Source organism: Mustelus asterias, chromosome 5, assembly GCF_964213995.1.
Source record: "Mustelus asterias chromosome 5, sMusAst1.hap1.1, whole genome shotgun sequence".
NCBI classification, from domain to species: Eukaryota; Metazoa; Chordata; class Chondrichthyes; order Carcharhiniformes; family Triakidae; genus Mustelus; species Mustelus asterias.
In genome coordinates, this window is record NC_135805.1 from 94,314,452 (window position 1) to 94,329,887 (window position 15,436).

The window sequence follows — 15,436 nt, forward strand, 5'->3', positions numbered from 1 at the left end:
CCTCCCACAGTCCAAAGACGTGCTGGTTAGGTTGATTGGCCATGCTACATTAACCCTAGTGTCAGGGGGATTAGCAGGATAGATGCGTGGGGTTGCGGGAATAGGGCCTGGGTGGGATTGTGGTCGGTGCAGACTTGACGGGCTGAATAGCCTCCTTCTGCACTGTAGGGATTCTAAGATTTCCCTACATCACAATAGCAACCACACTCAAAAATACATAGTGCACAGTGAAATACTTTGACACACCCTGAAATTGTGAAAAATGCTGTATAAATGCAAGATCTTTCTTTTTTTGGGTGAGGGGAATGCAAAACATTCATAAACCATACAAGTTTGCTTGATAAAGGCTGTAGAATGGGAAAAAGATTGTACAGTGTATGATTCACTGAGCAATCATGACCAATGCAGTGACACTATTAGAAATGCAAAAAGAATGTTGCAAAGAACAGAGAACAATACAGCACAGGAACAGGCCCTTCGGCCCTCCAAGCCTGCGCCACTCATGTGCCCAACTAGACCATTCGTTGTATCCCTCTATTCCCAGTCTGTTCATGTGGCTATCTAGATAAATCTTAAACGATCCCTGTGTCCGCCTCAATCACCTCAATCAGTGCATTCCAGGCCCCCACCACCCTCTGTGTAAAATACGTCCTCCTGACATCTGTGTTGAACCTTGCCCCCCTCACCTTGAACGACCTGGGAAAAAGCTTCCCACTGTTCACCCTATCTATGCCCATCATAATTTTATACACCTCTATTAGGTCGCCCCTCATCCTCCGTCTTTCCAGGGAGAACATCCCCAGTTTACCCAATCTCTCCTCATAGCTAAGACCCTCCATAGCAGGCAACATCCTGGTAAACCTTCTCTGTACGCTCTCCAAAGCCTCCACGTACTTCTGGTAGTGTGGCGACCAGAACTGGACGCAGTATTCCAAATGTGGCCTAACCCAACGTTCTATACAGCCGCAACATCATATGCCAACTTTTATATTCTATGCCCCGTCCAATAAAGGCAAGCATGCCAATTGCCTTCTTGACCACCCTCTCCACCTGTGCTGCCACCTTTAAGGATCTGTGGACTTGTACACCCAGGTCCCTCTGTGTGTCTGTACTCCTGATGGTTCTGCCATTTATTGTATAGCTCCCCCTTACATTAGATCTACCAAAATGCATCACTTCGCATTTATCTGGATTAAATTCCATCTGCCATTTCTCCGCCCAATGTTCCAGCCTATCTCCTTCCTGCTGTATTCTCTGACAATGTTCATCACTATCCGCAACTCCAGCAATCTTCGTGTCGTCCGCAAACTTACTGATCACACCAGCTACAACTTCCTCCAAATCATTTATATATATCACAAACAGCAGAGGTCCCAATACAGAGCCCTGCGGAACACCACTAGTCACAGACCTAGAAGACCCCTCCACTGTTACCCTCTGTCTTCAATGGCTAAGCCAGTTCTCCACCCATCTAGCTAGCTCACCTTTTATCCCGTGAGATTTAACCTTTTGCACCAGCCTGCCATGAGGGACCTTATCAAACGCTTTACTAAAATCCATATAGATGACATCCACGGCCCTTCCCTCGTCAATCGTTTTTGTCACCTCCTCAAAAAACTCAACCAAATTTGTGAGGCATGACCTCCCTCGTACAAAACCATGCTGTCTATCGCTAATGAGATTATTCAGTTCTAAATGTGCATATCTCTAAGAATCTTCTCCAACAATTTCCCTACCACGGACGTCAAGCTCACCGGCCTATAATTACCCGGGTTATCCTTGCTACCCTTCTTAAATAACGGGATCACATTTGCTATCCTCCAATCCTCTGGGACCTCACCTGTGTCCAGTGAAGAGACAAAAATTTCTGTTAGAGGCCCAGCAATTTCATCTCTTGCCTCCCTGAGGAGTCTAGGATAGATGCCATCCGGCCCTGGGGATTTGTCTGTCTTAATGTTTCCTAAAAAACCTAACATTTCCTCCCTTGTAATTGAGATTTTTTCTAACGGGTCAACATATCTCTCTGAGACACTACCAGTCAACATGTCCCTCTCCTTTGTGAATACTGATGCAAAGTATTCGTTTAGGATCTCACCTACTCCCTTTGGTCCGAAGCATAATTCCCCTCCTTTGTCCCGGAGAGGTCCGATTCTTTCCCTAACAACCCTCTTGTTCCTAACGTATGTTTAAAATGCCTTAGGATTCTCCTTAATCCTGTCTGCCAAGGACATTTCGTGACCCCTTTTTGCCCTTCTAACTCCCTGTTTGAGTTCTTTTCTACTTTCTCTGTATTCCTCCAGTGCTCCATCTGTTTTTAGCTGCCTGGACCTCATGTATGCCTCTTTTTTCTTTTTGATTAGACCCACAATTTCACTGGTTATCCATGGCTCTCGAACCCTACCTTTCCTATCCTTCCTCTTTAAAGGCACATGCCTGTCCTGCAGTCCTATCAACTGCTCCTTAAAAGATTCCCACATGCCAGATGTGGATTTATCCTCGAACAGCCTCTCCCAATCAACAGCCACCAAATCCTGCCTAATCCGGCTGTAGTTAGCCTTCCCCCAATTCAGCACCTTACCCATAGGACAACACTCATCTTTTTCCATTACTATCCTAAAGTTTACAGAATTGTGGTCACTATTTGCCACATGTTCCCCCCTGAAACTTTGATGACCTGACTGGGCTCATTTCCCAGTACTAGGTCCAGTATAGCCCCCTCTCTAGTTGGACTGTCAACATATTGTTCCAAAGAACCTTCCTGTATGCATTTTATAAATTCTTCCCCATCCAGGCCCCCAGCCCTAAGCAATTTCCAGTCGATGTGAGGGAAATTAAAGTCTCCCATTACAACAACCCTATTTTTTCTGCACCTGTCCAGAATCTCCTTACATATCTGTTCCTCAACTTCCCGTGGGCTGTTGGGAGGCCTGTAGTATACCCCCAGCATAGTGACTGCGTCCTTCCTGTTTCTGAGCTCCACCCACAGTGACTCGTTACCTGACCCTTCCAAATTGTCCACCCTCTGTACCGCTGTAATATGCTCCCTAACCAGCATTGCTACTCCCCCACCTCTCCTAGCCCCTCCTCTGTCTCGCCTAAAACACTTATACCCCGGAATATTCAGCTGCCAGTCCTGTCCTTCTTTTAACCAAGTCTCTGTCACTGCAACCACATCCAAGTTCCGCGCAAGCATTAAGGCTCTAAGCTCGTCTGTCTTGCCTGTGACGCTCCTTGCATTGAAGCAGATGCACTCCAGGCCTCCAGGCCCACTGAGGTCATCCTCCCCCAGAATGCTCTTCCTCTTAGATAGCCTTGTCTTGGCCCCAACCTCGTCCCCAGCCTCTATGCTTATTGACCTATTGCTCTGATCCCATCCCCCTGCCACATTAGTTTAAACCCACCCGAACCGCACTAGCAAAACTCCCAGCTAGGATATTCGTGCCCCTCCAGTTTAGGTGTAACTCGTCCTTCTTGTACAGGTGCCATCCTCTCTTGAAGACTTCCCAGTGATCCACGAATTTGAAACCCTCCCTCCTGCACCAGTCCTTTAGCCACGCATTCAGCTGTACAATCTCCCTGTTCCTAGCCTCACTAGCTTTTGGCACTGGGAGTAGTCCCGAGATCACTACTCTAGAGGCCAGACAATGTATTGTCTGGACTTTTAGATTCAAAGTAAGTATTATTCTGTCTCAGGCAAGGCCTTGGTCAGACTCCATCTAGAATACTATGTCACGTTTTGGTCCCATCATGCAGTGTAATTGCATGACCAGTCTTGGAAAAGGTTTTTTTTAAAGAGAAGCAGTACCTGCCAGGAGATTTAATTGCAACCTTTACGCACACAAAATAAACTAAGTCCACTGACTATTCAAACTAGAAATGCTGCTGATGAACAGGGACAAGATTAAAAGCTCTTTAAGCAGAGATTGTGCTTAAATGTTAGATGGCACTTTTCGTATGGAAAAGGTTGCAAATCTGTCTAAATGTGAATGACTAACCTCATATAGAAGGTAAAATGGGTATGGGTCTGGAAACATAAAGAGAAACCCTAGTCCAATATGAACATTAAGTGAAGCCCCAATAGTATTATAAAAGTTGCAGCGATAATTTTTATTTAATAACTACTTTAATACAGAAAAGGGAGCCTGGAGGTGTCATCAATACTGATATGATTACACTATTATCATTTGTGGAGCGTGCATGTGTCTCTTTGCTGCTTCCACTGGGCCATTACCTGTTCATTCCCTCTCAGCACCAGGCAGACTCCAGCCTCACTGATGAGTGGAAATGGCAAATACCCTTAATCATTTTTCTACACTTTAGCCCAGACCAAAGGTCAATTCTAGCTTCTTTGCCACTCTCATGGCTCAGAACAGTTAGTTGAACAGAGTTAATGACAGATACGTTCTGGCCTTTATGCTTTAATGACAAACCGGGTGCAGCCCCTATCCAATAGGCTTATGCAATTTTGTTTAGTCTTTTAATACAGTTATCGCATCTGGTTGATCACCTGCTAAAGTAGCTGCTGCAGCCAGTCCTGCTGCAGTATATGGATCTGTGCCTGGTGGAGCTGTACTGATAATGTATGGGTTTGGCATAAAGGCAGCTGGAGCAAGGCCTGCAGAAAACACACCTGCTGTTCAAGACAAAAAAGTGTTAATGATTCATGCCACTGCAAATTATCCACAAATTACATTCATGTGCAGTACTTCCTCACTTTTCCCTTCCACTGACCACCTGCCTCCCAAAAAGCTCAGCAATTTTGCAAAACAATACAGGGTCTGAATTCAATATTCTATTGGCCAGATCCCAAATTTTAGTATGGTCAACAAGAGAGACAGCAAGCATAGCAGATTTTAGCAAAAAGGAAGAAAATGGAAAAGGAAAGTCTGCTGAAGAATCTTTCATCCATCTCCAGACAACTAGTTCACAGTGACAATGACGGGCCCAATTCTCCCGTCGCGACCTGCAACTTTTCTGGTGGGTCCGGTCGGAGAATCGCGTCGTTGGCCTCTTTCTGGGATTTGCGCATGCTCCAGGTAGTTTAAATAGGTTTTGCATTTGATTATCGGGAACTTGCTGGGCCCGATAGAATCTCCCACCCCGCCAGGATTACCTCATTCTGGTGGGGTTTAGAGTAGCTCCCCACATTTGGGGAATTAGCGGGAGACCCCGCTGGAATGAAGGGGGGAGAAACTCTGTGCCCCCTGGACATAAGCACCCTGGCAATGCCAGCCTGTGCCCCTGGCACTGCCCAAGGGGCAAAGTGCCCCTGCCCAGAGGGCACCTTGGCACTGCCCAGTGGACAGTGCCAAGGGGGCGGGGCCTGTTGTGGGCAGGGCCTGGGGGCAATTGGTGGGGGGTGGGGGGGTCTCACTGCCACTCTGCCACCCACCAATTCAGCATTTTTGGGAGAATCGCCCCTGTCATTTCTGTTCAGAAAAGGGGGGACTCAATTCACAAATTTGCAAAAGGGGAGGTGTAGAGTGGATTGGAGAAGGATAAAAGTTGGTCACTAACTCTTTTCATACAATTATATGAATGATTTATGAGTTTAAAAAACCCATTAAAGAATGGTAACTGTTCTTTCAATGATGCAATTAACTTTCTTTCATTAGCGGTGTAAACATGTAGAAATTATATGTAATATTCCTACATTGCGGATACTATGCTGAAATTCAAGTAACTAAAAATGCACTGGTAATAATATCTACTGGTAAGACAGTGAAGAATTACAATACCACAGTCTTCAAATTATAATCTCACTTGCTGTGAAATTAAATCACATTTCTTACCTAGAACATACTATTTCATAACCAATTTCAGGATAATACTTGTGTAATAGGTTAGGGAAAAGAACTGCCTCACAATTTTCTTACTGTGCCTGCCTCACAATTTAGCAGCTGAGTTACCACAGATGTTCCAGGCATTTCATCTTTTTTGCGATTACATGCATGATCCTGACATACGGAAATCTATGCAGCCTAAAACTTGTGAAACTAATGAACACTGAAATCTCAGTTTTAGAACAAATGATACAAGGTTGGATTACCTATTACTAATATTGCCTTTTACAAGTTGAAACTTCACATATAACAGGATGTTGGCAGTGGTGCACAGGTTTGATCCATGTTGATGGAAACAAAGCCATCCAAGTTCCAATGAGATATCTATGGTTACAAATCAGGACACAGCTCAATCTGAAGTCAAGGATGACTGATGAATAATCCCAAAGCAAATAATCTAAGTGGGTTTAAGATTCCCCTGTTTTGTTAGGTTAAGTGGCCAACTAGAACACAAGTGTGTGGGGCTCAACTGGAACATCTTTTAGAGCATGGTCTGGCCTATATTACCTGATCAGTTTCCTCTGTATTCTGATTGAAGGTGATTGAGTATTGTAGTACAGAACCAGAGCCCACAATATCTTTCACAATTCGAGACTCTATACTCAGGAGACTAAAATCTCCTTCCATCAGACCAGGTGCTCTTATCAAAGTCTACATTTTGAGTAGCGATGCATGATGTAGAAGGCAGCAAATTTAGTTGTCATGGGAGTTGGCAACATGAAAGCACAAGTAACACTTGTTTACCCCATTCTTAAAGTTACAAAGCCAATGCGCAGAGTGGACTGGGCAAGCCCGAAACCATCTCCTTGCTTGTTCCAAAAACCGATTAAAATTCAAATTGAATCCAATTCATGGTCCCCACAAGAGACATCCAAGATCCAAGCTGACAAGAAAAGACATTGCACCTGATCTTGGGCTTGATACTACTTGATCTTATCCAAACGTTTGAGAAGCAGCTGGTTATTTACTGACCTAATTAAGGTTGGTGTCAGGAAGCTCGATATTAAGTTGGTGAGAATATATGGAACATTAAAAAAAGCTGCTAATGAGGTTGCGGAGATGGGGAAGAGCACAAGGGAGGATAAGTCTAAAGCAGAGCTTCCACAATGCACCATGGTATAATAAAATGTTTTGCTGTCATGACTAATATTTTTATTCAAAAGCAAAGAAACAAACACCATTGGCGCTTTGCACCAAGATAGTCAACTATATTAGTCTTTACGATTCACAAATTGTTAATTATTTCTCATGACAAGTTGAAATCACAGAAACAGATCAATGCTGCCATTTACGCTCCACATGAGCCTCATTCCAGTCTTGATATAACCTATCAGCATATTGTTTCATTTCATGTGCCTACCTAGCTTCCACTTAGATGCAATTTTGCTACTTGCCTCAAGTGGGAAAAAGTCAAGGGAGCTGGAGGTGGATCCCATGGACAAGATGAGCTTAGAAAGGCATGAGAGAAACTAGAGAAAGATGCAAGTTCAGGGCTAGGGCAGGGAACTGGGGAAATGTTGGTCTAATGGACTACGGTCAGAGATAGAAGCGGAGAGGCAGCTGAAAAGATGGTCTCAATAATAGTGACAAAGACATGCATCGCTTGGACAATGCTGGACATGAGGGTGGCGGACTTGGGACAGAGGGGTTTAACAGGTTTCTATTGGAGGGGGGAGGCCTGGGAATATCTTTGCATTCCAAGGTAATCCTGGAATAGTGAACAATTTTGGCAGAGGAGAGCAGGATCAGAGAGGATTTGTAGTCCAACCAGATCAGGGGATGATACATATTTTAAAAAACAGCAAATACAACTTGTGCGTGGAATGAAACAGAACAGGAGAACAACCAGGGTAGGAAAGATAGTAATGGTTATTATGAGGACAGGTGCAAAGGTGAATGTGAGGGTAAAGATAAGGGTAATCAAAGTGGTAGCTGCAGAAATTCGCAAAATAGGCAGTTATTAATTGAAAATGCACTTGTCAGCAAGTCAACGCAAAATTTTTCTAAGGGAAATCAAGTTGAGGGGAAGAGGGGTGTAGATCGAGAGTGACACTAGTGATTAGAGATGACCTTACCTATGATAGACATAATGGAAGTAACAAAGTCACTTGATATGGCAAAGGAGTGGCTGTTTTAAATCAAGGGAGAGATTGGGCTCAGAGAAGAGACAGCACAATGAGTTGAGATGGAAGTTGAAATCACCAAGGATGAGAAATCACTCAGTCCAGAGACTTCGGCCTGAAAGCAGTGAAACTATTTTGGTTGCCGTGGACTTCACAGATTGGTAGAGAATGAGGATTTTAAGGAAACACCAAAATGTGATGTGGTGATAGGAACCACACTGTCATTGCATCAGTTTGGACAGGGAATGTGGTGGTGAATATAACCATAAAGGAGTCTTCACCTTGACTTTCTCATTTCGAGGAATAGAGGGTTCTCTATCCAGTTCAGTCTTTTCTGTTGGTTGTCACCTCTTAGTTCTGGTATCTTCCTAGTGAGTCTTTTTTGCACCTTCACCAATGTCCCACATCACGTACACTATTCGAAGTGCAGTCTAATTAAGGTTTTATGGCAGTTAATCATAACTTCTCTGCTTTTCAATTTTATCCATTTAGAAATTAGTATTAGTGCTTTGTGTTTTTTTTAAAAAATGCGGCCGTACCAATCTATGTTCCTACTTTTAGCAATTTGTGCATCTGTACCCTAAACCCCTTTACTCCTTTGCCTCATTTAGACTCTTATAATCCAAGGAATTTGTAGTGTCTTCATTCTTCCTACCCAAATGCGCCACCGTACTCTTAACTACACTGAAATGAATTTGCCAATTACATGCCCATTCTGCAAGTTTATTCATGTGTTCTTGCATGTTGCCACATTCTTTCTCTATATTAAATACACCTCCCAATTTGGAATTATCCAAATTCTGAAGTTGTACTTCCAATAAGAGTATAAATTGCTTGTGTAAGGAATGAGCAAAATAGCCAGTTTGTTTACTTTCTACAAACATAGCAATACGTTTATTTAAATCACGATGTCTTAGCCAAACTACTGAAACTATATTATCCTTGCATTTATTATTAAGTGCAATTTTACGGTTCATATATACCAGTGGTTCTCAAAGGGTGCGGCGCGCCACACTGGTGCAGCAAGAGAGGATGGCAAGTGTGGCGGGAAGATTCAAGGACAATCAAAGAAACATTTAAACATGGGTTAGATATTTTTCCAAAGTGATTGTTTTATACTTTCTGGATGTGCCATGATCATATTATAAAGTAGTTGTGTTCTATGTTATGAATCAAGCACTGCTAGTTGTTGTTTTTTTTTGTTTTTGAATGTATTTCTTATCAATTAAAAATTCGGTGTGGCGCGAGCAAATTGTTATTCCGAAAGTGCGGCCCAGTGAAAAAAGTTTGGGAACCACTGATATATACAGTCAGCTTAATATCAACCCTAGTTACTGCTTTCCTAACAGATTAGTTTGTCAGTCAATAAACATTACTTTTTAATCTTCCAAAAACATGTCAATGAAAACAATAAGCTTCTAAACAAAGCAGAATGAAAAACATTATTAATTAACATATTTTTCACTTCACATGGACTAACAGGTACATACCCAAGTTGGCAGACTGTCAGAATTAGCTAAACGAGTCAATTTTTTTTTCAGACTTGGCTTTGCTAAGTGAAAGTATTCACCTTTCATTTTGCTTTACCTGACTGAACAGCTTATTCTTGCTTCTTACCTATATGTGGCTGCTGGGCTGCCGCCAGTGCATACTGCTGCTGTTGGGCTGCAGTCAGTTGTTGTACTGTCAGTGCATTTTGCCGTTGGAAGAGCTGCAATGCACAATTACAAACTGAATGTAGATATCCACAGCAAAACACGCCTACATTTTCTCTTACTGATTCTTCAGTAATGGCATATAACTGAACCACAGTGGAAGGATATGGCGAAGGAAAGTTCCAATCACCAATCCAAAGAAACACACCAAAGTGCAAGTATTTAACAAAACAACATCTAATATAGTTAACGAGAAAAGAATAAGCTAGTCACAAAGAACTTTAGGAACAGTTCAGCCAAGATGCAGCATGGTTAGCATGTCAGTATTTGGTAGGTAGGGGTAGGGGGTAAAAGACAGAAAGCTGTAGCCTGCTTACAGCTCAATTCCAGCAGGACTGCAGTCATTCATTTGAAAGCAAGAAAGAATGGATGGCTCTTAGAAGCAGCTTTTGTGAGAGGCATGCCTCGGAAATTTAAGTCAGTTACTATTTTCACTCACTTTCTCTGTAGTTTTAAATTCAGTGCCAAACTGAATTTAACATATTAAAAATGATCCAGTACAAAATACGATCAATTACAGATGATCTTTCTTTTCCCACTTAGTCTCCAAAGCCCAGTTACTCTTTTCTTCTCAGCTTCTAAGATTCTTTCAAACATGCATTAAAACTCTAAAATGTTTTTAGGTAATAATCATAGTTCACACTGGTTTACAGTTAAGGTCGTCTGGGTTAACCCATGATTCCCTCAATAATATTATAATTGTAACCTCATATTTTTCAACTCCCAACATGAAATATTATACGAGAGAATTGTGGCAGACATTTGATAATGTGCACCATCCACCTCAAATAACCAGTAATTTTAATCAAAGAAAAACTATCCAATTACAAATGCAGGATTGAAGGCCAAATGAAACTTCCCAAGTAGATTGAACTCTGACATTCTTGCATAATCCAGAACTGTATCCTTCTGGACTACCTACTGGCCTTTTTGGACAGCAGCCTTGGCTATCTTGTCATACTTCTTCATCACTGTTAATAAACTACCTGTGCAGTGAGAATTATCTTTGCTGTGTACTAAATTAAAAGGTGAGATTTTGCCACAGCTGTGGAAGTTGGAGTGGGTTTTCAGATGGATAGGGCACTTACACGATATTGACAGGAGAAGCCAATTAAAATGTGACAGGTAGGGGAGGCAGCTGACTGAGGTCGCCACTGCCAAAGCAGCAAGGAGAACATTTTGAAGCACACTTGAAAGGGTGAGCATTAAAATGCATTTTTATATGGGCCAAACAAGCAGGGCCCTGAGAATAGAAACCAACCCATTGGGGCCTCTGGCTCCAACAGCCTCATGGAGAAATTGCTGGGAAACCAATTTCTTTAAGCAGCAAGTGGCCTTCCCAAATGACAGAGCTTTTCTGTCACTGGCAAAATGCCTGCAGCCCCAGAAAATTGCAGTATCTTATTTCCTTTTATCACTTAGACATTGAGGTCCCTTCCTTCTTGAAAAAATAATTTTCAAATGATACATATAATTTACATATAATACTTTCTTTCCCTGTACCATAGCATTTGTTCTGTGATTTGGCTGATAACTTCAAGAAGAATGACTGCCTGACAATTTCATGTTTTGATCAATACAGTCACTGAAAATTGCTGGTATAGCCAGCATACATAATTTACAAAACCTTCAAATTGTAACTTCTGTCATTATCCTTATAGGAATTGTATTCCAGAGGACAAGGTTGTATGGTGGACATATCAGACAACAGCAATTTTAACAGAGAAACAAAAGATGAAAACAAAATAAAAAAATTAAAAATGCAGAAAATCTGAAAGAACAGGCCCCAAGGGCATATCTAACGAGTAATGGAAACAAGGATATATCCCAGTGAGGAAGAAAGATTCTTGGAAGGGGAGAAATCAACTATGGTTAACCATGGGTCACGTGATGCGAGCACGGGAGCAGCTGCATTTTCGAAAGCTCTGCCACTATACACTTTTTAAATCATTTTTTTATCCTGATGTACAGCCCATAAGTACTTGATCCTGATGTGTATAATCTGTGCTATGTTCCTAAAAGGTCCTGTTAAAGTTCGGTGACAGGAAGCCGAGTTAAGTCAAGAAAATACTTGTTTGATTGAGGCAATCAGAGGTGACCGGGGTGGGGTCCAGTTTGCAGTGGTGGTTTCACTGGTGAGTGGGCCTACGCTTCGGCGGTGCCACAGGCATCGAGATGATTGTGAGTGAAGTTGTGGACGATAGTCTCAGCTTCCTGGCACAAATTGCTGGTGCACTGATAAACTGGGAGATATCTTAAAGAGAATGGACGTTGCGGAGAAGAGAATGCTGTCAGTCAAGTCGTCAATTTCCTCAGTGGGGGCTCATCGTCAGTCCTTGGAAATCCTGCTGCATGGTCGAATATACTGGTTGATTCGGGGAGATGGGGCTGGAGAAAGAGTATCCATGTGCCCAGTCTCCTGAGGATGAATTCCCAACCAAATTTGTCAACTCTGCCACGCTTTCACGATCTCGATTTGAAGGCTGGTCATTTTCAGTTGGATAGAGCACAATGTATCCGGTCTTCGAATTCCGGGATCGGTTCAAGACTCTGACCACTGTTCTTTGGTCTTAGTGTCTTGTCCTCAGTGTTTGCCGGGAAGGGCTGGGAATAGTCGGAACCGACAGGCCTTCGCCACCCTCTGGGGCCTAGGTTTCGGTTTACCACGGGTTCGGACGACGACATGGCGGAGATGCAAAGGCTTTAACAAAACTCTGGATGATCCTGGGTGTTGCTCGCTGATCCCATCATGGCTTTGGCCTTTTCAAGATCCATGCATGGTGACCTCCTGCAGCTGATCATTAATCCTGAAATTTATTCCCTTGTGAATATACTCCAGATTTTGTGATATTGGTTGGAATTCTCTGGCTGTTCACGCTGGTGAGATTTTCTGGTCCCGCTGGCAGCACACCCCTGCCGCAAGCTTCCCAGTGGCGTGGGCTGCAGTTAATGGGAAATCCCATCGACAGAACCACTAGATCTTGCCATCGGCGAATGGCGCACTACCACCCGTCATGAAAAACACTGTAGGACTGTCTTTTATCCTGACATGGGTGTATGATATATGAGCACAGAGGAGCTTGTCGTTTGTTAACCTGTTACAGTGTGAAAATCAGGATTTATTAACCCTGGACTGTACCCCCTATAATTACATCCCTGTGTTAATTGATGGGGGAAATCCTGTAATTGAGCTCCGAGGCAGATTTTACTGAATGTCCTGTTTAAAACTATATTCTGCAGTTCTTTGTTAATCTTTGCAAATCCTTGAAAGTATCCGCTGTAATGTAATCCCTTAATTAATCCAGTTACGTGAATTATCACATTAAGGGCAATCTTGCGAGTGAGTGTGGTAGTGAATATTTGCTTGTAATCCTGAGTTCAAGGACATTCATTTATCTTTAGTGGAATGCATCATGCAATCTACTACTTGTTTCTGAGGAGTGTGTTGTGTAGATTGTATGATACTAGAACGGTGTGATTTTTATCCGTCTTCTCTTATAATTCTGGCATATACAGTGGTGAACATTTTCACTCGATATCCTTTATTACAATTATGGTTCAAATGTATAGCGCCATTGCAGGAAGGTGGGCAGGTGATGGAGGTAATGGGCAAGGGCCTACGAGTCCTCACAGTGGGTGAAGAAAACCCCCCCTAAAATTTATGGGCTCACCTTTTTTTTCTGTATTTCCATTGTTTCGGAAACTCCTGTTATGGTATGGACAGACTATATATCCTGGGAAAAGATATTGTATTGCATCATTAGCAAGGTAGCTGGGGATGGGGGAAAATATCCTTTGGTGCATGCTCAAGTGTGGTGCAAAATTCCATGGCGGTATAACCGCCATTTTACTTAATATTAATATCCTGTATTTTTAAGGCTGACGGTTATAGACAGAGTGGGTGGGCAAAATCTTGGCAAATGGAATACAATATAGGAAAACGTGAAGTTGTGCACTTTGGTAGGAAAGAATAAAGGAGTTGAATATTACTTAAAGGGAGAAAGACTACAGAAGGATTTGGGAGTCCTCGTGCATAACAGTACTCTGGATGCACCTGCACCTCAGGGACTGTAGCAGTTCAAGACGACAGCTCACCACTACCTTCTGAAGGGCATCTAAGGATGGATAATAAATGCAGGCCAAGCGAACGACACCCACATCCTGTAAATTAGTTTTCAAAAACTAGCGAGAATTCAGTAGGTAATAGAGAAGGCAAACAGAATGTTGGCCTTTATTTCAAAGGAAATGGAGTATAAAAGGGAACTCTTGCTAAAACTATACAAGGCACTAGTTAGACCACATCTGGAACACTGAACAGCTTTGATCCCCTTACATAATGAAAGATATCCTGGTATTGAAGGCAGTCAAGAGAAGGTTCACTAGGTCGATTCCGGGTACGGAGGGATTTTCTTATAAGGAGAGGTTGAGTCTATAGCCACTGGCGTTTAGAAGAATGAGAGATGACCTTATTGAGACAGAGGATTCTCAGGGGGCTTGACAGGGTAAGTACTGAGGTTAGTTCTCCTTGCACAAAAGTCGAGGACCAGAAGGCATAATCTCAGAATACGGGGATTGTCCATTTAAAACAGAGATGAAGAGAAATTCTCTCAATGAGCAATGAATCTGTGGAATTCTTTACAGCAGAGGGTTGAGAAGCTGGGTCGTCAAGCATGTTCAAGATTGATATAGACAGATTTTTAATCAGTAAGGGAATCAAGGATTATGGGGATAAAACAGGCAAGTGGAGTTGAGGATTATCATACCAGATCAATCATGATCTAATTGAACGATGGAGCAGACTCAATGGGCCACAGCTATTAGTGTGCAATCTGTTTAAAAGAGAAAACTTGGTACTTAAAAAAAAAACTTCTCACTCCCTTGTATCATTCACTTATGAAGTAGTAACACTGATGGCTAGTTGATTAGTAATGCTACAAGTCTTCTGCTTGTCAGAGTCACTGAGTGTTCATGCTATGATTATTAGCCATACTATTTAAATTGTGGAGCACTCCAAGATGAAACCCAAAATGAAGAATACCAGGAAAGAACAATATAACGGGGAGGAATGAGCATGAATAGAGGTGCATACATAAGAGAACAAACCAAAGAAAAGTGCCCTTGGGAAGAAAACGCGTATTGGTCAAAGAGAAAAGTGTTGAGAAAAGCTCAGTAACTCTGAAAAATAATTTCAACACCAGCACACAAGTTGGTAAGTCACTGACAACTCCATTACTACAAATTTAAGTTAATTTTCACATAAAAATAGATAATCCTATAAGAAACAGCTAATCAAAGACAAAGGATCAATTATTACAAAGACAAACATACTAAGCCAAACACCAGATTTCTCAAACATGAGCCAAAGTCTAATAACTGACTGGATTTGAATACACAAAAACACTGAAGCTTATAAAATAACATGGATTCAATTCCAGCCTTTCACAACATTAAAATTCACCACTCGTGCTTCAATAGTAGATGAACTCCATACTTTTAATTATTAGACTAGAACATGATCATTTAAAGCCAAGACACAAAATAAAAAGTAGGCAATATCATGAAACAAATAATGAAGCATGATAAAATGAAATTAAACAAATTCAAAACTGGTAAGAGGATTAAAGTTGTCCTGCTTGTATTTACGATTCCATGAAATGCGACAAAGGATGCCATTCAACTCATCACACCCATTAGTGCTTTAAAAGAACCATCCAATGAACCCTACTCCTTTGCGTTTACCCCAAAATCCTGTAAA

At 42.1% G+C, this 15,436-nt stretch overlaps 1 protein-coding gene across 11 annotated transcripts in view; it reads right to left on the reverse strand.

Moving 5' to 3' along the window:
- Positions 1–15,436, reverse strand: part of LOC144493700 (pumilio homolog 2-like) — a 136,103-nt gene that overhangs the window by 44,672 nt on the left and 75,995 nt on the right. For 8 of the 11 annotated variants that reach the window (XR_013497774.1, XM_078213064.1, XM_078213063.1 and 5 more), the window contains 2 exons: positions 9,584–9,677; positions 4,508–4,633 (listed from right to left, as the gene is read on the reverse strand). Coding sequence is in view for 10 of the 11 variants with exons in the window: in XM_078213064.1 (XP_078069190.1) it covers positions 4,508–4,633; positions 9,584–9,677 (220 nt within the window). In the remaining variant the exon portion in view is untranslated. The remainder of the gene's footprint in view (positions 1–4,507; positions 4,634–9,583; positions 9,678–15,436) is intronic. The other 3 variants (XM_078213069.1, XM_078213061.1, XM_078213059.1) reach the window with 1 other exon arrangement.